This window comes from Condylura cristata, unplaced genomic scaffold (assembly GCF_000260355.1).
Source record: "Condylura cristata isolate star-nosed mole 26May11 unplaced genomic scaffold, ConCri1.0 scaffold00033, whole genome shotgun sequence".
Classification (NCBI taxonomy): Eukaryota; Metazoa; Chordata; class Mammalia; order Eulipotyphla; family Talpidae; genus Condylura; species Condylura cristata.
The window spans coordinates 5835810-5856330 of record NW_004567134.1 but is presented as its reverse complement, the minus strand read 5'-3'; the positions used below and the strand labels follow the sequence as shown (position 1 = coordinate 5856330).

The following is a 20521-nucleotide window of genomic DNA, read 5'->3' as shown; positions in this document are numbered from 1 at the left end:
TTTAAACTTTAACCAAGCTATGGATTCTGAAGCCACAAAAGCACTTGCTTCTCTTTTTATGAAAAATGTGCAAGGCTGATTTTGAAAACCTGGTGTGTAGAGGGGTATTTAAGAGACTAGTGTTAAAGACACAATTTTGCATATAAGTAAATGTATGTTATATATACTGTACTCTATCATACATATAATTCTATGATATATTACTAAGACACATGGCTTCCTGATGTTAAGCCCAGTTTTTATTTTGTTATAATTTAACACTTAGGAATCTGTCTAAAACCTACTTCAAGAAAAGAAAACATTTCTAACTCCCTAGCTAATCAGAAACAAAGCTAATTTCCACTTGCCCACTGCCGACTGTCCCTTTTCCATGATACCTCGATTAGTTTTAACTTTAAGCTAGGCGTTTACAGCCTTCAGTTCATTATTCTTATAATTTAACTTACCTAAATAAAAAGAGAGAAAGATGTTTGCACAGCTTTGCAACGCAGGTCTTATGCCAGCTGCAGAGGGTAATGTTCAGAAAGGAGGGAACTCAGACCTGCGACCTGACACTTGACGGATGTCCCCACAGAGGTGTCTTTTCCTGAAGTCTTTGTTTTCAGTTATTGACCATCATTTCACAGCTGATCTCCTCTTTATCACAGAAAAGTCTCTTTTTCTCTCTAAGTCTCTGAACAAATAGCATGAGTTTCAGGAAACAGCACTTCTAGTCTAGAATAAGCCAATGTTCCTTTGCATACACAGACCTCCTCACAATGGCTTTAGAAGTATTTTACTCTTGGCACCTTTGAGTCAAGTGGGTACAAATGTCTTGGATTGTCATATTGAATTTAGAAAAAAAGTAAAAGATGGGGAAATGGACACAAAGAAAACTGAATCATAGGAGTGATTAAGTGTTAACAAATTATACAATATTATCTTTATGTTATGAATAACTTACTATTCACTCAGATTCGAAAAAGAGAATTATGCAATAGAACCAGTGAGAAAGGTTCTCAGATCTCACTGATTATTTGACTAAAGTAAATCTATCTATTCAGTACACTAATCAACTCCTTATCGATAGTTCACTGAAGTCACTCAGGAATGTGGCCTTTACCTGTGCAATTAGAGAATCTCAAAACAAGCACGATTTAGGGGTTAAACTTCATGACCCTATGTAAGCTTGCAACTATGACATTTGAAAAGCAATACCTCAGAGTTCCTTAGTTTCATGAGAACCATTGTTCTTAGATGGTTTTATGGAACCATCTAAGCCCAAATACAAGTATCTAAAGCTCTGTCAGATTTCAATTCAAGAACACATACATATAATTTTCACTTCAAATTTTAAAACTACTATGTATTTACCCTTTTTTTATATCAAGGGTATGTGCATATGTGCTCAGCTTTGCCTGGCAATGGGTCCCCTATAAACAGCAGACAGAATGTTCTATAAGAAATAAATAAATAAAATGATCAACTATGCATTCTCAGTGAAACTGTCATCTAGCAGTAATAGGAGAAGATAAAAACATTAAAATTACACTTTTAACCAGACACAATAGGGACATTTAGAAAAGTATGGGTTTCTGTGGACTTCATAGGCAAGAGAGAGAATAAAAAAAATTATATATTTGTAAAAGTTTAGAAGAACAATCTAAGAGACAAAGATGGAAAAACAAGGTGTGCTCTGAGCCTAAATTATTACAGATGAGCAAGAGAAAAGAAATTTGGAAAGGTAGGCTGTGAGCAAACCACTGAAAGCCATGAGGTCCAGCATAAAGACACAGCAGGTTTCTGATGGGACGGTAGGATGATCTCTGTGCTGGGGGTACAGAGTAGTAGACTGGAGGCTGTGATTCTCTAGAGGTAAGGAGGGAGGCAGTTAGACGGCCTGGAGAGAAGGGCAACTGTGTGGGCAACACAGGTCTCAGAGGTCAGGAAATAAGCCACCACATGTGAAAGTGAGAAAACGACTTCTGGAAACCCAATGAACAGATCCCAACAGCGGAGCAATGGAGAGAGTGAGATGCAACAGTGGAAGCTGGGAGGTTTGCAGTCTGTGCGTCAGGACCAAAAATAATGCCAGAAAAGACAGAACGCAGAGAAAGCTGGGAATGATGGTCAAGTTGAGGTCTACTTAACTTTTCTGAAAAGTTAAAACTGGGCCTGACAAGCTCTTTGAGGGAGTGACGAAAAAGCCATAGAAAACTAGGTCAGGTTTTAAAAGAAGTAGAAGGCTGCAACATTGAGACACACAAAGCAAAAGTAAGAATTGAAGTCATGGCGGAAGGTGGTCTTCTTGCTTAACAGCATGTTTGTTTTTTGTGCCTGGAAGAGAGTACTTTCCTGCTCATGATAGCCAAATTTGATCATGCCATTTGCCAATGAAAAGTAAGAGGAATGCTATATGTCACCTGTCCTTAAAAAGTTTAAATAAGCTTTGATTCACGATCCTTTTTCTTTTGGACATTGAGTTGGTAATGACCAGCTAGTGACTTAATGACTGTTTCCTTAAGGTTGCTGTAGGGTTAAACATAAAGAAAAAAAAAAAAAAGCACAGCTGATACATAGCGTGATTAGATGTAAAGTCACAGGGGTTTGGAGGTTGTTTTCGACTGCATTACGCCCTTCCCCAGTCTACACAGTAGACTGAAATGTACAAGACTGCAAAAAGGGAAGAAAAATCAGAGGATCATTTACCATGCATGAGAATTAAGCTGATAATTCTGAATTTGTCATTTTCTAGGGAAAAAAGGTTAACTGAGTTACATTTATCAGGTTACTTTAAGCATAATTTCTTAATTGGTGTCATTGCTTTTACTACAGACAAAAGGTTCATTAAAAATGTCAGATTAGGCCCTCCTTGGTGGTGCAGCAGGTTAAAGCACTGCACTGAGAAGCTAAAGCCACTTCCGCATGAGTTCGATCCCTGCCTGCCCCGGAGGTGACCACATGACGCGGCAGACCTCTCCTGACCCGCCCACTGCTCCCCTCAGCAGTGTACTTCGTCAGTCAGTCTGTTCTGTTTCCTACTCTGTCTCTGGTGAATCTTCTCACTGCCCCTACACTCTGGCCTGTACCCCAGTTCTGTATGCATAAATAAATAAATCTTTTAAAAAGAAGTCAGTTTAGACAAAATTATTCTGATCATCTGTGGGTATGTTTTTCCTATTACACAGTCTGTAACATATATCAGCCACTCTCCTAGGCCAAATGTTCACTATGTCCAATATATTTTAGACTGTAAAATTCACTTTGCATGTCTCCCAACTTAAGAATTTTCATTAAATCATAATTAAAACTGTGCTTTCATATTTAGGAGTGCCTTTTTGCCTTTGTGAGGGATGTCAGGCTTTGTGCAGCAGAAGGTGGTTAATCACTGAATACCGTCTTTTACTCACCATTCCAGCATGTAGACTGACAAAATTAATGAAAAGAAATAGCCAGATCATAGAATTAGTGAATAAGGGCTTACTCCAAAGATTATATAGACATATTTATTAACCCAAGGCAGCAATTAGAGTCCATAAAACATGACTCAGAAATTTAAGAGGAATTATTTGTCAAAATTGTTTGATCATAAAGATTTTCAGTGAAAATTTGCTTTTTATGAATATTTTATTTCTTGTATTACAAAGAATCCCAGGAAAAACCCCAAATTAATTTTCTAATTCAACTGCACCTCAATTACAGCCCTTTTGCTATTGCTATGATGACTTTCTATTAAGGTTTACATCTATCAAATCACTGTATATGTATCATTTTCTTAAAGCAATACATTTTTTGTATAGATTGATTACTTTTATTAAAAGTGATTTGGTAAAATTAATACAATGCAATTTATCTTTATCTTTTATGTATGGATAAGTTCACAACTCACAAAACAACCTGTGTATTAAGCAGCAGTTATTTTTCTTATTAAAATAATACATAATTCTTGATTATAGACTCATCTCTTTCTATGTCTGTCCCCAAGTATTGAACTCTTCTGGGAAACTAAGTTAGAGACTCCTTTATCTTCAGAGCTATATTTTTTCCTAGTTAGTATGAGGAAGCAAACAGCAATAAAATGATAAATAATCATTTTGTCAACCTCTGATATATTGCACACCGTACTGAGCAAGTCTGAAATGATAGTTTACTGGACTAATTTTCATTAGTGGTTTTGTCACAAACCCAGTTTAAGGATATAACTTGGCTTAACTAATCTGGTGAGTGTGCTAGAATCTTAGTTTTTCAAACATCTATGTCCTTTTCTTTTTTCTTTTTCCTACTCTATATTTTCCAGTAGATTAGGGAAACAATGAGCTTCTTGAAAACTGTTAACTTGTCTTTTGGCTTTCAGATATTTGTACTGATTATTATTATTAGCTATTATTACTCTGTATATGTTCCTGGAATTTCCTCCAGCTCTAGCTTCAAAAGGTATGTCACCATTTTATCACATAATGATCATTAGGTCTGGCATTTCCACTAGGAATATGTTGATGTTATTAAGATTTTCTTCCACAATTCAACCCCAAATTTGCTTCCATTCAATGTCTAAAAGGACAGAATTTTGATAATGGAGACACTTTGCACTGCAGTCACTAAGTTTAGAGATGGAGGTTTGTATTCACACTGGAATGCACTGGAAGTCTTTCCCAGACCACCAAATACTTATATATCTGCATCCATAACATAATAGTAATAGGGATCTTTGTATTTTATAGAGGAGTCAAAGTAACCCTTTTAGATTAAAAATGTCTTTGAGTAGAAAAGCAAGCAAGCTCTTAAAATAAAAACTTTTTGCATTAATCTCAAATCATTTACATATAACTCTTTTCTTTGGTCTTCAGGCTACCATGTTTTTGAAAAAAAAAAAAATGAGAGAGAAAGATTTCTTCACTGAAAGTGTGGCTTTAGGGATCTCAGTTTGTGGCCCAAACTGAAGAGTTCTGGGAGCAGAAATTACACTCATTTGCCTCATCAGTGATCATTTTTTTTAAAGCCCCCAAAATGAGTTTTTAAATCTCAGAAAAGAGATGGATGCTTCCCCTGTAAAGATTTTACATTTACACTAACAAGAGGTATAATCCAGTTCTAGCTCTGGATACCAAAGTGGTGAACATGACAAGCACTTCTTCCTTTCCATTGAGTATGTCATAACACAAAGTTGGATGGATCAGAGACCCACACGCATGAGAGAAAATGCAGCAGTCCTCATTTTTAGCATTTTCCTCAGCCTCGACACTGTGCTAAACAAAGTGCCTGGTGCAGGCTAACAGATGCTTTCAGTCTCAGAGAGCACTGAGAGGGAGCAAAGTATCTACTACACCTATCTGAGTGCCCAAAAGGAACGAGCCTCCCAATAGACTTTCTGAGGAACACATACGTGTCTAATAGACACCCCCACATATAATCAAGTTGTTCTCAGTCACAGTCAGAAGATTTTCTGCTAGTGAAGACATTACATTGATGGTGAACCTGATCTTCCTGACCATTGCCATTTATAGAGAAAACAACACCTACTAGTGTATTCTCATGAATCACAAGGGACTTTTTATGTAAATTTGTGGGTCAAGGGCCTTATATTAAAAAAAAAAAAGTAAATAAATAAACAGCTTAGGGAATTCCCACTGGCTTCCTCTGTTGTGGATAAATGGGTTGTTTGCAGGAACTATTCCCAGAGGCCCTGCAGAGGCCATTATTTTACTGTGAAGATGCTTTTAAAAAGAATAATTGGTATCAATAACACTTACCTGTATAGGCGGAAGGAAGGTTACCCGGCCATAACAAGCCCCGAATCTCACAGTCACTACTTAAAAGAATGCAATGTTTGGGATTTATGAGAATAAATGCTGTCAATAAGAATGCCCATTTTGGGGCCTTCTCGATTCATTTGGCATATGTTGCTAGGTACTCACAGTTAAATCAAATCTGCCAGGCAGTTTATAGGCTAAGATGCTGCATACAAGATGCAAACAAAATACAACAAGAAGGTTCATTTCTCAAAAGGGGTTGCCGGGGCCATGGCTTCACGTGTCTTTATGACTCTCATGCTTTCTACAAGAGCCACGGATGGGGGGGGTCCAGGGCAAAATGTGCAAGATGACTAAGGATTATCTTAATCTTTTATAGGCATCAGAAAAATGAGGGGACACAGTTACCATTGTACAGAAAGATGGATCAAGCATGAATCAATGTGGCAGGGACGCAAGGACACAGACAAGGGTTTCGACACGGGAAAGAGACCCAGACAACAGTGACAAGGCTGACAACATGGACCAACAACAAAGATCGTCGCTTAACCTGTTCTGTCAGAGCTGGTATTGATGGTATTGGTAGTGATGGAGGTGAAGGTAGTCTTGGCGCTGTCCTGGGCAGTGACAGATTTCTGCTTATTTTTCATGGCTTCCAGTGCTTTGAGCTTCTTGGCATGTTTCGTGCCTTTGTAGTGGGCCGCAGCCTGGCTCTACAAAGGAGAACAAAATGAACCATGCAATCAGGCTCATTTCTAAACTGGCATTCTCTGTATTACGGCAAATACAGACTCCCTTTCAATAATAGGTACCATTCAAGCTAATTCTGGCCATGGCCAAACAGGGGGGACTGATTTTAGAATGATGCTGGAAAGTAATGGGAATCAAATCCTAAAAACTCTGGATGGGATATTCTATTGCTTCTCTTCAAAGAACACTAACACGTCAACGACGATTTATTTGTGTAGTGGAAAAAAAGTAAGAATTTACACCTGTATTCCCTTTGTTCTGCCACAGAAGATGCTGGGCTCCCAAAGATTAACAAGAGCCCTAGAAACGAGTATCTCTCACCTTCTTGGCTCAGAAAATATGCTTTCTCTTTCAACAATGTCTTGTTAATACAGTCCCCAACAGGTGTCGACTAGGAAAAGTTTGCCTCTAACAAGGGAAGTAGGCATCCTGGAGACAGAGTGAAGCTTGAGAGTTCAAAAGCAAATGTACTACCTGGGTCCAAATGGAATATATGGAAGCAGAGAAATTTTCTGATTCTTTCTTTCTCTTTGCTACCTACAGAGGGTAGTCTGAGAAGTTGGAGGTAGTAGCAATATTTCAATATGTGGCTCTTTCATGGCCTGATTCATTGTGACATGGCACAGAGGCATTTACTTAATGGGGTCAATATATTTTTTTTTTTTGCCTGTGCCTTGTGAGATTATTAAAAAACAAAACAAAACAAAAAAAAACATAAAAATAACATATTTTCCCTAGTTTCTCTTAACTCTATTTTTTGAGGGCCGCTATTGGAGAGCCTCATAAGTAGAGATGGAAATCATCTCAAAGAAATCTGTATTTGTCCATATTTATTTATTAGGAGAATAAAAGTCTTCATGGCTTAGATGGCTATAGGTGGGAGCTTCTTAGACCACAACATTTGCTAGCTTAAAACCTTTAAAAATCCTATCTCACAAAGAAGAAATGTCAGCAGAGGACTACACCTACTAAATTACCCATTACTCCCAGGGCTTGTCCACAGTCAATGTTCCATTTAGCCAGAAAAATAACAATCATGTTGTCCTCTGCAGCATGACCACTGTGGCAGGTAGGGTGTTGCTGTACATCTTTTTATAACTAGAGAAAAAACTTGGGCCATCATTTGCATCATTCTGTTTAAGTATCGTCAAAAAAGTAGGTACCCTTATTGAAAGAACACTGGACAAGGAAATTTAGTATTAGAAACAGTCTGAACAGAGAGGACACTCATGCATCAATTACAACTTTTCCAACAACACATAACATCAAAAGACGCAGTGTGAATCAAAATATGAAGTTAAGGCTTGCTGTATTTAATTGAAGAACCACAGATAGATTGGGTTGGTTGATTCCACACGGATATGTTTATTTGATGGATTGAGCTGTGGTCCTTTTCTGTTACCTGTGCAATTCTCTTTTTCAACAAATCAAGTCCTTCGTTTATCTTTTTGACACAGTATGTTATATTCAACTAAACCACAATGCAGTTGATTATCTTGTCTATGTAACTGGTTACATATTTTCCCTGAAAACAAACTTCTTCAATACTTGCTGTCAGCATTCTTATTTGCGGTGCAGAAGTGAATGCTTTATATATAACCAATAGAAAAACAGGATTTAGATTAACAGTGCTATCTGCACAAAACACTTCCAACATACACAATTTAAGGTCCCTAGCAAATCCGCATTCGCAGCGATACTTCAAATCATGTAAAACATTGTATCAATATAGCATAGGGTTGGGGGACTGTCACTATTTTGGATATTAAGAAACCTACTCTAAAAGAAGCACATATTAAGAAAGTACATACACACCTAAAATACTCTGTACAGGTGCAGCTAAGATGCAGAGCTTCCAAAAAGAAAAATGTCTCAAGGAGCTGTGCAGAGGAAGCTATGCAAAGGTAGACCTTGTTTGCTAGGTGTGCTGATATATCAAAAAGCAAAACAAAACAAAATAACAAAAAATATATATACTCACTTGTTCATTGAATAATAATCCTGAATCACACTGATGATAATGATCTAATTAAAAGTGAACTGTTTTTGAAAAGACACTAAACACCCTGAAAATTTAAAACAAAAAAGTCTAGTGCTATCAAGGTCCAGAATGGTAAGGAGAAACGATGACAGGTAGAATTTAGGAAAATAATGGCACACAGAGGGAGGTTAGCACTGAGCATCACTGTGATGCTGCTGCTGCCTGGTACAGGTTTGTTGGGGGAGGAGGTAAACATACAAGTTGGGATCTTTTTTTTTTTTTTAAGATTATTTACTTATGCACACAGAATTGGGGTACAGGCCAGAGGTGTAGGGGTGGTGAGAGGATTCACCAGAGACAGAATGGGGAGCAGAAAAGGAAGATGGATGAAATACACTGTTGAGGGGAGCAGTGGCGAGACAGGAGATGTCTGCAGAGCCATGTGGGTCACCGCCCAGTCTGGGGATCAAACTCATGCTGAGGTAACTGGGGACAGCATCATAGTGCTGCACTTTAAAATGTTGTGCCACCAGGGAGGGCCCCAAGTTGGTAGATAACCCGTTATAACCCTTTGAATATTTCCTATCTGTTTTGCCATGTACTTTAACTGAATGTTTGCCAAGTGTATCGGCCTGCTCTTGGGAGGTATGAATATAGTTTTCCCAGCCTATGTGTGCTGGTCCCCTAACTTTCACTCCATCTTAATTTAGAATATGAATATACAGGTATATATATATATATATATATATATAGGCATACAGTTATATAGGTGTATATATATATATATATAGAGAGAGAGAGAGGCATATATATAGGTATATAGGTAAAAGGAAGCAGATAGATTTCCTGATTCCTTTGGAACTGGGTAGATTTTTCAGCCACATCTGTTCTTCCTGTAACTGTAGACAAAATTAAGTGTAAAGTCTGGGAGGTTTTTTACAGTAGCAATTGTCCCGAGGTGTCTCTTGGACCTCACCTTCTTCTCTTTTGGACAGTAGGGCCAAATATAACACAGTACACCACATTCCCCTGAGGCTATCTCCTATGTATCCACTGGGCTCTAAAACAGGTCATTTCTATAAATTTGGGAATAATCAGACAGAAGCAGTTACTTTTCACACTGTGATTTCAAGGTTAAACATGTGCTACTCCATAACAGTGGTATTTCTAAAATTCAGCACCTTTCAGAATTCTGTATTTTAAAATAAAACATATTTAAATGGCTGTAGGATATATACATATGAGCAGAACAGTAAGAATTAGGTTTAAACCACTTACTTTTCAATAATAAATGTACTATGCTGTAATAGAAAATGAGCCCATGAAATTCAACAAGTATCTCCCCAGAGACAAGTGCTAACACTAAAAATATGCACACTCATGTCTTAGAACAAAGTGACACCTTTAGAAATGGCATCACCATACCCGAGTCATCAGGATTCAAAATTTTAGTCTTCAAATTTTAACCTTCCAATTCAAAATGGTTTCCAGTTTAAATGAAAATAAAGTTTCAAATAAAATAGTTGTTCGATGACTAACTTTGGAGAACAGGTTTCATCCTTTTGATACGCTGACATACATTTATTTAACTCAACTAAGTAAAAGGCTTCTTTATGAGTCACTGTTACCTTATAAAACTCACTGGAAATTTAATGTTCAAACATATCCCGTTTGCACCGGTACTTTTTTTATTCTATACCTCTTATATATAGTCTCTTAAACTTTCTTTTTAAGCTAGGAACTTTATAGTGTACATACATATCTGGTTATCATACCTAATTAATTCTCATGATCATAGGATTTCAAAAATAACAGGGTAGTGTTAGTATGTGATATAATATAGTTAGATATCTTATTTTTTAAATTTTAGTTTATTTTCTTGGTGATAAACAATACTGAAATGATAAGACATGATATAGTTTCCCAAACTCATTTTTGTATATTTATATTTTGACAAGTATTAAAAAATTGCTCCTGGAAAAAAGTTTAACTTTTTGGCCTATCTTTCTACTGCAGTTTGTATGTTGCATGTGATCACTCACATCTAATACTGAGTTATGTACAAAGGTCCACCTTGTGGACCCTGACCAATGTATGTCCTGACTGGGCAGTGGCTACATGAATGTTTTCAGTATCACCTATATGCATCAATAGAAGGTTTACAAGTACGTACTTTGTTTTCACTATTTTATCATCAATTATCAAATATAAAGCATTTGATCTCAAAGTGATTCCCAGAGAGCTAACAGCAGCAACGGCAGCAGCAGCTGGGAGCTTGATAAAAATGCAAATAATCAACCTCAATCCCAGAACTCTTGAATCAGAAATTATGGAGATGCGACTCACAATCCAGGTTTTACAAGCTCTCTAAGTGATTCTGATGAACACTAAGTTTCAAAAACACTCACCTCAAACATTAGTGAAATTTCTTCAAAGATGGCCTCTTTTTATGTACGTACCCAAAATACAGGTTTATTCTTTTTAGATTAATACAAAATCCTTTGAAGACTGAACATTTATGTATGTCTAAATGTGAGCAATGTGTTTTATGCAAGAAAAATCATCAAAAGTCCCCAAAGAACAAATCATAAAAACAGGTAAGAAAATAACTCATTACATATGTAGTTATAACATCTTTCCAAAAAAGCAAACCGGTCTTGGCACTCTCATTATGATGCTAAAACTCTGAATAGGCTCTTTCCAAGTCTTGGTGGTTTTCTCTTTCCAGATTTAACTTTTCTCTCTAAGTTAATTATTGTTTCCAGCATGACCTTCTGACCTCACTATTTTTTCCTCTGTATTGAATATTTTGCTATGTTCTATTTTGTGTGGACTGGGAGAATCCTCTTTTTTTATGAAAAATATAAGCAAAAATCAAACCGTGTGTCACAACTCTCAAAACTTGACTATAATATGTATCCATTTTATTATTTTCTTTGCATTTAAACTGATGTAGTGTTAATCAATTTTAGGCTCCATCCTTAATAGTTAGAGCTTATTTCTCTAGGGAAATCCATAGCAAGTTGAAAAATAAAAACACTCAAGTAATCCAAGAGAGTATCTTTAATTTTTTGAAGGAGAAACTTAAAGATAAATAATTCATTGGTTACATATTTCCTTTATTGCATTACCTTTCTAGTTCTCTTATATAACAGGGAACATGGTGTGATCTATTTTTATTCCTTAGTTATATGTCCAATAAAGGAAATTTGTGATTTATTTTAATGTGTGGCTGAGTAGTCAATATGTAAGTAGATGACTACATTATGAATAAAAATGAAAATTCTCTTGCATTATATTCCAAAGTGAGAAAAAACATGATTCAATTAAGTGTGTTCTTCCTGAGCTCAAGTGATTGATGCTTTATTTTAAATATGTTCCTGTCTTCTGTACCCTTTGATACAGAAATGAATAGTAACAGCTACAGAAATAGAAAAATATGAGGGGGGAGGAAGAAAGAAAATAGAAGAGGAGAGTGATTTTTATACACTATCACTATTCACTAAAAAATTAATTTCTGTGGTTCTGAAAAAATAATCTAGATGGACTCATTTACCTTTTCAAAGCTTCTCAACTCATCTATGAACTTCATGATTTTAAAATATTAAGTGTTTAATGTTTTCAAGTATCTAATGTGAATGGCAGAGTAAAAGCTACCTATTAGAGAGAGAAGTTAATTTGAGAGTTTTTTCCTGGCTCCTTCTGTGAAACTACCAATTCTGTATACCTGGAATCCAAACAGCTGCCTCCCTCAACTCTGATGTTGGGGTCCTAACCAGGGGGGGCCCACAGAAGAGCAGTCTCTGGAAGCAGGGATATACAGGATGATAGAGAAAAGAGGGACATTTAGCTAGGGCTAACTTCGCTCAGTCTTTTGGGGAGCCAATTATATGTCAGAGACTTCAAATGAGTTGTAACTCTAGTAATATGATGACAAAAATTTAGCACATGGAACTGACAGGAAAATCACCTTGTTGAACTCCTCAACTAGCGTACAATATCCCTCCCCAATACCTGTGCCGTAACACTGAGCTCAGTATGTAATTATTACTACCATCTGAGAGTGGTATGTGCAGAAATTAGGAATGTTGAATCTAACTGTCATGCCTGAAAATCAGGCTGTCGTAAATTTTTGTATCAATAGCAGACAAAACAAAGTCTACATTTCCTGTCATGATGTGTGTGATTCACCAAAGGAACCCCAAATTTTCCCTCCAGTCAATTTACTTGCTTCCTACCACCCCTAACACCCCAGTTACAATAGCTGCTCTTTACAAGAATACTATTTATGCCTGCAGGGCAGATGAATGAGGGCAGTCCTTCCTTTTAGTCACTTAAGGAAAATACCACAGGAAAAATCACTTTCAGTTCTTTGTAGGACTAGCTACCTCTGCGTGGAGGACCTTCACCTGCGTGGAAGATCCATCTAACCACCACGTGACTCCTCCTGGAGTCTTGTTTATAGCCCCTATGTTGTTGTCACAAAAGGGTTAAATGTCTGCTTCTTCCCTCAGCAGAGAAAGATCTGATGTTAGTCATTATCCCATCCCTAAGATCTAGCATAGATGTCTAAATAGGTGCCTATTAAATGCATGTTGAATTAATTTCACATTTTGATTTTAAAATGAAAATATGCATCTGGTGTCTCAGTGGATTTTGTATGTGAACAGAGTTCAACTTCATTCTCTGCCATTCTCTGGCACTTTGCCTTCTCTGTTGAACACACTTCAGGGAATTTTTATGGCACTTAATGCTGGAAAAGCATCTGGCACAAATACAAACTATTATTTTTTTTTTCTTTCTGCGGGATGAAGCTTATCATCAACTGCAAATTGTGCTATTTATGGGAACTTTCTTTGCATGGGATGTAGCAACAGATTAACATGTAGATCATTTCACTTTTTAAAATGTTGATGAATAACAAATAAGTTTTTTTTAATTGAGAAATGCAATAAATAACTCCAGTGATGACTCTGCATTTTCAGTTATCTAAAAGACCAGTCTTTTATGTATCATATACAATTTTTCATTACTCAGAACATGTGATTTCTCTGTTGACATCACTATTATATATTCAAATGGAAATATTTTATGCTCTAGAGCAATAGAGAGAAATGAATTGTGATATCATTGACCCATTTTCTTCTGTGCAAGTCCACATAATATCATAGACCCTCTTTTTGCTGAAGAACACCTTCTGTTAGGAGAAGAATGATTAAAATCCTTTGCTTCTCCCTAAATCAAGGAAGGTTTTCTTTTATGGTGCTGTAGCCTTACTAATTTCTAATTCATAAATTGAGAATAGGTCAAATTTTTTGTGAGCTTGACCGGAAAGGTGATCTCTAAAGTATTTAATTGTTAATGAGATTTATCCAGTCCACAAAGTAATAGCTTCTGCTGTGGCAGATATTTTGTCTGATGACAACTCAAGTTTTTGAAGTATTTGGGTATATTGGGAAAAGGTGGACATGAGACCACTAATAAGCTCAAGAATTTAGACTCTTACAAAATCCACCAGTTATTTTGTTGTTCATTCATTCACAAGGACACATTAAGCTGTGGTTAGATGCTGCTGCACTTACAGAGATAGAGGGGAAGAAAATTCAAATTGACATTTTAAACTATATTTATAGACCTCTAATAAAAATATCATAGGCAAAATATTTAAGAAAAAAATATGAAGACTAAAGTCCTAATGAAAATGGGTAGAATTCTGGGTTACACAAAAATCACCTAGAAATCAGAAAGTGGAGATAGCAAAAAAAAGGACAAATTAGCAAAGTCTTGATTTTCATGGGAAAACAAACTTATCAAAGGACTAATGGCTCTTCAGGAGAGAATGGGGGCTTATAAAGGAGAATAAATACCAATTTGTGGCCAAAAAAAAAAAAAAAAGACAGCTAGAGATCATCGGTATAAATCAATTTAGTGCATAGGTTGGAACTCAGGAAATGAATGAAAAAATTGAAAAAAACTTGAACTCTATTTTGTGGAAATTGTGGTTTTTCATAAATAAAAACTTAAAATAAGAGCAACTTAGCTAAACTGGTCCTACTTAGGATACCTCATTGACCAAATAGGTCCAAAATAAGGCATTTGACAGGGAGAATCTGGGGAAATCACCCAGTTTCTCACATAATGATATTTTCCTGAGCTTAGGAAAATGCTTGGTGGACAGAAAATAAGCACTAATTACTGGTGTTATTGCTTTAAACTTTTACATAACCAAAGTTGCTAAAAAAAAAAAATGGCTTTGGCCTAGGATTAACTTTTAGGGGAAGGTGAGCTGGGAAGGGACAGAGATATTGGCTCTCAAAGTCAGTTATCTGGACATATTTAAATACCTAATTTCTTGCTAAAACAAACTTTCTTCCTATGGAGTAAAAAAATATTGTTTCTTCACTAACCATGTATAGATGAATTGTATTAGCAACAAAAAGCTCCCATTGCAAGAATTGGATATTTAGAGAAAACTCCCATAAACAAAGCGATATAAATATCACAGCAGTCCCCCAAAACATTCAGTGGTCTTTGGAAGAATTTTGACCAGAGGGTTTCTTCAGGGTGATGCTTGGCATTCACTGTGTTATAAACACATTATAAGAACCCTATGGTCCCCTTACACGTTGATGTTTATGTGAGGAAGTCCATCTGTGCAAGGTAGTATGCCAATGACTTTATGTATGAACGTTTGAATAAATTATAATTATCATGGTCATTTTATAGATGAATAGATAAGAGTCTAAGGGTAAAACAGGATTTTGGGGGCCCTAGAACTTTAGGGCCACATGTGGAGATACTTTTCTAATCCAAAAAAAGGTGGACAATGGTTTAAAAAATAATCCCATAAAGTGACCTCACAATGGATCACCTTGCAGAGAACATTACAGAGTGCACAGATACTGAACTCATCAATGAGAAATTATAACTGATTTCTCTGCTCATTAATACACATAAGTTCATTCATTGTCTATCTCATGCCTATGCTTTAGGTACTATCATGAGCATCTATCTAACCTAAGAGTCTACCTCTTTCAATTCTTTCCAAATCACTTCTAATAAATAACTAATAATGCAGGAAGTAAAGCATGCAATGTTATGAGATGTGTTTATATTTCATGCTCCAAAATGTGAAGCCTTCTGTCACCAGGAAGTCTCATTGACCAGGATCTGGCTCTTGTACTCAGTGCCTTGTAGATGAGTTAGGGATCATGTTCTTACTCTATGATCAAATGGAAGGCTGCTCACAAGGTTTTAAATAGACAAAAACAAACATGCTTGCACTGATGAGCTCATTCAAGTAGAAGAGAAGCTGGCATGAGAAAGAAGGTACAAGAGAGGGGAAGGAATTGTGGGTCATGTTACTGTTATAACGGTTCAAGTAAGAGATGCTGCATCTAAGAATCTGATGATGACAATGGAAGTAGAGAGGGGGGGAGCACACACACTAGATTACTATGCAAACTAAAAATATCAAGTACTGCTGAGGAATTTTGAGGGCTGGTTTCAACTATGCATCACAGGCTTGTGTTTCTTGTGATCCCATGACTGTGGGCCCCCTTTTCTTCAATTATTCCTATTCAAAGAGGTTCAAGTGTTTGGAGGGAAACCATGGGTCAGGTTGGGATATGTTATGTTTGGTGAGTTTTTAAAACATCTAAGCATATGTGGGCTCTGCAGAACTGTGTGGCCTGGAGACTCTGGAGATGAAGTCTAGGCTGTAGCTAAATTGGGAGTTATCAGCAACAGATGGCAAACTGCAGCCACTGGGAAGTGCCATTTGAAAGGCATATAAACATTTTCCTGTTTAACCACTGAAAACACAATCCTTAATCAACTGTACCATTTGAGTGAATGAACTAAGGCTCCAACTGACAGTGCATGGGATAACATACTTCCAAATTCTTCATTGAGCTAAAGTATACTTCATTTAGTTTTCAAAAAAATCATCTTTCAAAGTGCTTAAAATCTTCAAGTGTCAGCCACAGAGTGAATCATTCCCTTTTCATCCTTAGACCAAAGTAAGTTAGTAGGAAAAAAGGACCCATTTCTCTGTGCTATATAGAATTTCACATCTCAGCATTTGGTCTCTGGAGTCCAGATACATACACATGAAAATTCTACCAGTAGAGCAGTAAAACTAGGACTGGTCAAGTTCAGCTCTTCAAGATCAGAGTGGCTTTTCTTATATAATGGCAGGAGGTGGTAATCTGTGAGTTAAAAATATGATAAATGTAATTTTCAATTTATAGGAAATATATTGAAGGTTAGGTCAAAAGGAAGAGGGCAGAATGGGAGTACTAATTAAAGACTGACTGAATTTAGAGAAATGGGTGTCTAATGAATATTATTAAAATGTCTGAATTAAGAGTGTATTCATTGAATAGTTTTATCCTGACACTCAGTAAAAGGTAATTGAAAGATTAACTTTATATAGAATACTTTCTATTTCCATGATAAATAGCCTAATTTTACTTTCAAATAACCATCTGCCTCTCTTCACCCTGACCAAAGGAAAAGATCTCTGTTCTGTAGATTATATCATTTTTAATAATTTATAAATGTAATATGTATGTATGTATCTATCTATCTGTCGATCTGTCTATCTAAAGTCAAAAAGATTAATTTTCCCGTAATAGGAGAGTAACTGCAATTCAGGCCATACAAAATATAGCAAGCTACAGAAGAGTGTACTGAGGAATTGGGGTAGTTAGTTCTTATGGGGGAAGTCTTAGAAATAGTTTAATTTTGCTTATGATTTCCAGACGTTTACACAGAAATGACCCCGATTAACTTAATCTTGCAAAGTAAGCAAGATTAAGCTTTGTATGACTAAACTGTTAACTGGTATAAACATATTAAAAAGTCTCAGTAATTATAAAACGTAAGCACTCTCTGGTTCCTACTTGTGAAGAAACAAGGAAAGCTGTGAATCTCTGAAATTGCTAAAACTATAATTCAGGTTTGTATGTTTTCATTATTTTTTTAAAGATTTATTTATTTATTCATACAGAACTGGGGTACAGGCCAGAGATGCAGAGGGTGAGAGGATTCACCAGAGACAGAGCGGGGTGCAGAACACGCAGATCGACGAAGTACACTGCTGACCCGAGCAGCAGGTGGGTCAGGAGAGGTCTGCCACGCCGTGTGAATCTCCTTCAGGGCAGGCAGGGATAGAACTCATGCGGAAGTGGCTTAAGCTTCTTAGTGCTGTACTTTAACCCGCTGCGCCACCAGGAAGGGCCCTGTTTTCATTCTTTTTAAGTGTTAATTTTCAATTTTTACATACATCTTTAGTTCAGTGCTTTGGGATAGAGTGTCAATATCAGGGCTGCATATGACATGCTTTTTCAATAGAATTTGTGATCACATTGAAATCAATCAAAAAAGTTTTCTCTAAGTAAGAATTAACAAAATTTTGACTTTACAAATATTAAGAAATTTCTAGGACATTAGATTTTTGATGATAGTAACTGACATTAAATTGCTTAAATTGAGCAAGGTCAAAGCAAGTAAACAAAATTAATAAACATTTATATTTTCAGAGAAGTTGGGACATTCTTGATCCAATATTAAATACAGGAATTGTCTCAATGATACTCGTTAATATCATAGCTTCTATGGCTTAAGCCAGCAAGTGATTTCCACCCCGTGGGTATATATTAACAATTTACTTTTTGCAGACAAGTGCACAAATATGATTAGCTTTTGCAAATTGTTCTTTATTCTGTACTGGTAAGTAATTTTTATATTATTACAGTGTAAACAGATGCTATTTTCTACTCCATATTCAGCTGTAATGAGCTAATTTAATGTGTTAAAACAACAAAAGAACTTCAAGAATGATTCAGTGATTCAAGCTACATGGGAACCCAGAGAAAAATCAAGCTTGAAGTTTACAAGATTATTCCCACATTAATTTTTCAATAAGAGCATTTTTCAATAATGAGCCCAGTCTTTGAGACTACTCATTTAAAGTTGTGTTTTCACCTATGTAGAGCAAGTTTTACAGACAAACTTTTAAGTGAAAGGTTCTAGAAGTCCCTCTGATGATCAGGCTCACATTCTTGAAACTGGAGCTATCAGTTTAGATTAAAGATTATAATTATTTAAGTGTTTATATATCCATTTATTTATTTGCCAAATATTCACATTGTGGAGTAGTCTACTAATTAGACAGACATTGAAGGCAATGAATCAAGAAAAAGAGATAATAAGACATAGAAATGAAAACAGGATAAAAACCAGAAGAATTTGGTATACCATGGAAGACAAAAGAGGTAAGAATTTCCAGAAGGGAATGATTATCATCACTGATTGTTAATTTGAGGTAAAAAAACAGGGAAGCATCATTTGGATTTTATAAATTTTGGTGACTGTGATACAGGACAGGACATTTTAATGTTTAATCAATTAATGTTAAAAATGGAATTTGGAAAGATCTGGAGTAAATAAAGGATCTGAAGTCTTGTTCATGGGGTTGCCAATCAGATGGTTTCCAGGCTCAAACCTCATCCAACTGACATAAGGATTCTGAATTGAACACTATTATTTAAATGTAATTTGTTTTCATATTTTAAGTGGGTATCTGGAAACAGACCTGCATTTTGATTCTATCACTTATAAAAGCACAAAAATTAGTTGACATTTTTTATAATACCAAATTAAAATACTTTTATGTTTTCTCCCCCACAGAATTAATGATAGTGAAATCCTGAAAGTTTAAACAAAGAGAAAAAATAATATGGAATGACCTATAAATAATAGCATCAATTCTTTCATATTTCCAAGGATTTTTTCTAACAGTAGGTGTTCAATTTTTCTTTGTTAAAGGATATTTATATTTTACTATATAAAAAGTGATCACTCATTCCTATGTCTCTGTATTTCAGGGTATACTTGTTACAGCAATAAATATGTATCTTTCCAAACTTTTTTAAGGTAAGAAGGAAGAGCATAGAATTACTCTAATAAACATAACAGCTACCAAATATTGGCCAGGTATTATATTCTATGTACCACTAGAACTTTATGTAAAATTTATAGTTTCCTTTAAAATTATATTTGTAATAATCATTCCACAGATGTGGAATATGAGGTACTTAATATTTAAATGACTTGCCCAGCATCCATAAAGCATAAGTCACAGAGGAAACATTTAAAATCAGGTTTCCTATAGTCAAAGTTCATAATTCTTCCATCACACCAAGAGGGATTTTTTGAATATTTCTGTTTTCAGTGCAGATATATGGCAAAATGAGAACCAGATCCAGAAAGGGAAAAGTAGATAAAAATGATGCACCCTTCTAACGGAGCAGATTTTCCACTGTTCTATGACCCACTATCATCTACCACAGAAACTAAACTTAGAAATTTATTTCTCATCTATAGAACACAGCCGAATGGTAGTCCTTGGGTAGCTGGCTTGTAGTGGCTATGTTTAGCACCTTACCACAGTTTTTTTTTTTTTTTTTTCCCCTGCAGAAGAACTGGGATATAGGCCATAAGTGGGGGGGGGGTGAGAGGATTCAGCAGAGACAGAGTGGGGAGCAGAAGAGGCGGATCTACTGAAATATACTGCTAAGGGGAGCAGCAGGTGAGACAGGAGAGGTCTGCTGTGCCATGTGGGTCAGCTCCCTGGCTGGGGATCAAATTCAGACTGTAGAGGTGACACAACTGACACTTATCTTCCAGCCACCAGGTCCCACAGATCTTGATAGAATCAAATCACTCTTTCCTTCTATATAATTATATGTCAATTCTTATAAAATCTGGTATGGCTGGCCAACCCAATTTCCCATGAGCTCTACCTGAAACAGATGCAGGATGTGACCAAAGGGTTTTCTCAGCCTTTTATCAAAGCCATTTTATAACTTCTTACCACATTGCAATGGAATTTGAGTTTCTGATATCCTATTTGACTTTGACAGAATAAATCAAAAGACCCTGCTATTTCTTAAAGAGACCTGCAAATGATTGATGAAACTCCCCAAGATTTTAACATGCACTTCAAAAGTAGTTACTACTTTTATTTCAGAAAGTCTTCAAATAAGTTTTTTTT

At 36.0% G+C, this 20521-nt stretch overlaps 1 protein-coding gene across 2 annotated transcripts in view; it reads right to left on the bottom strand.

Moving 5' to 3' along the window:
- Window positions 1–20521, bottom strand: part of ZNF385D (zinc finger protein 385D) — a 672940-nt gene that overhangs the window by 74601 nt on the left and 577818 nt on the right. For both annotated transcript variants that reach the window (XM_012732206.1, XM_004692286.2), the window contains one exon: window positions 6280–6442. In XM_012732206.1, coding sequence (XP_012587660.1) covers window positions 6280–6442 — 163 coding nt within the window. The remainder of the gene's footprint in view (window positions 1–6279; window positions 6443–20521) is intronic.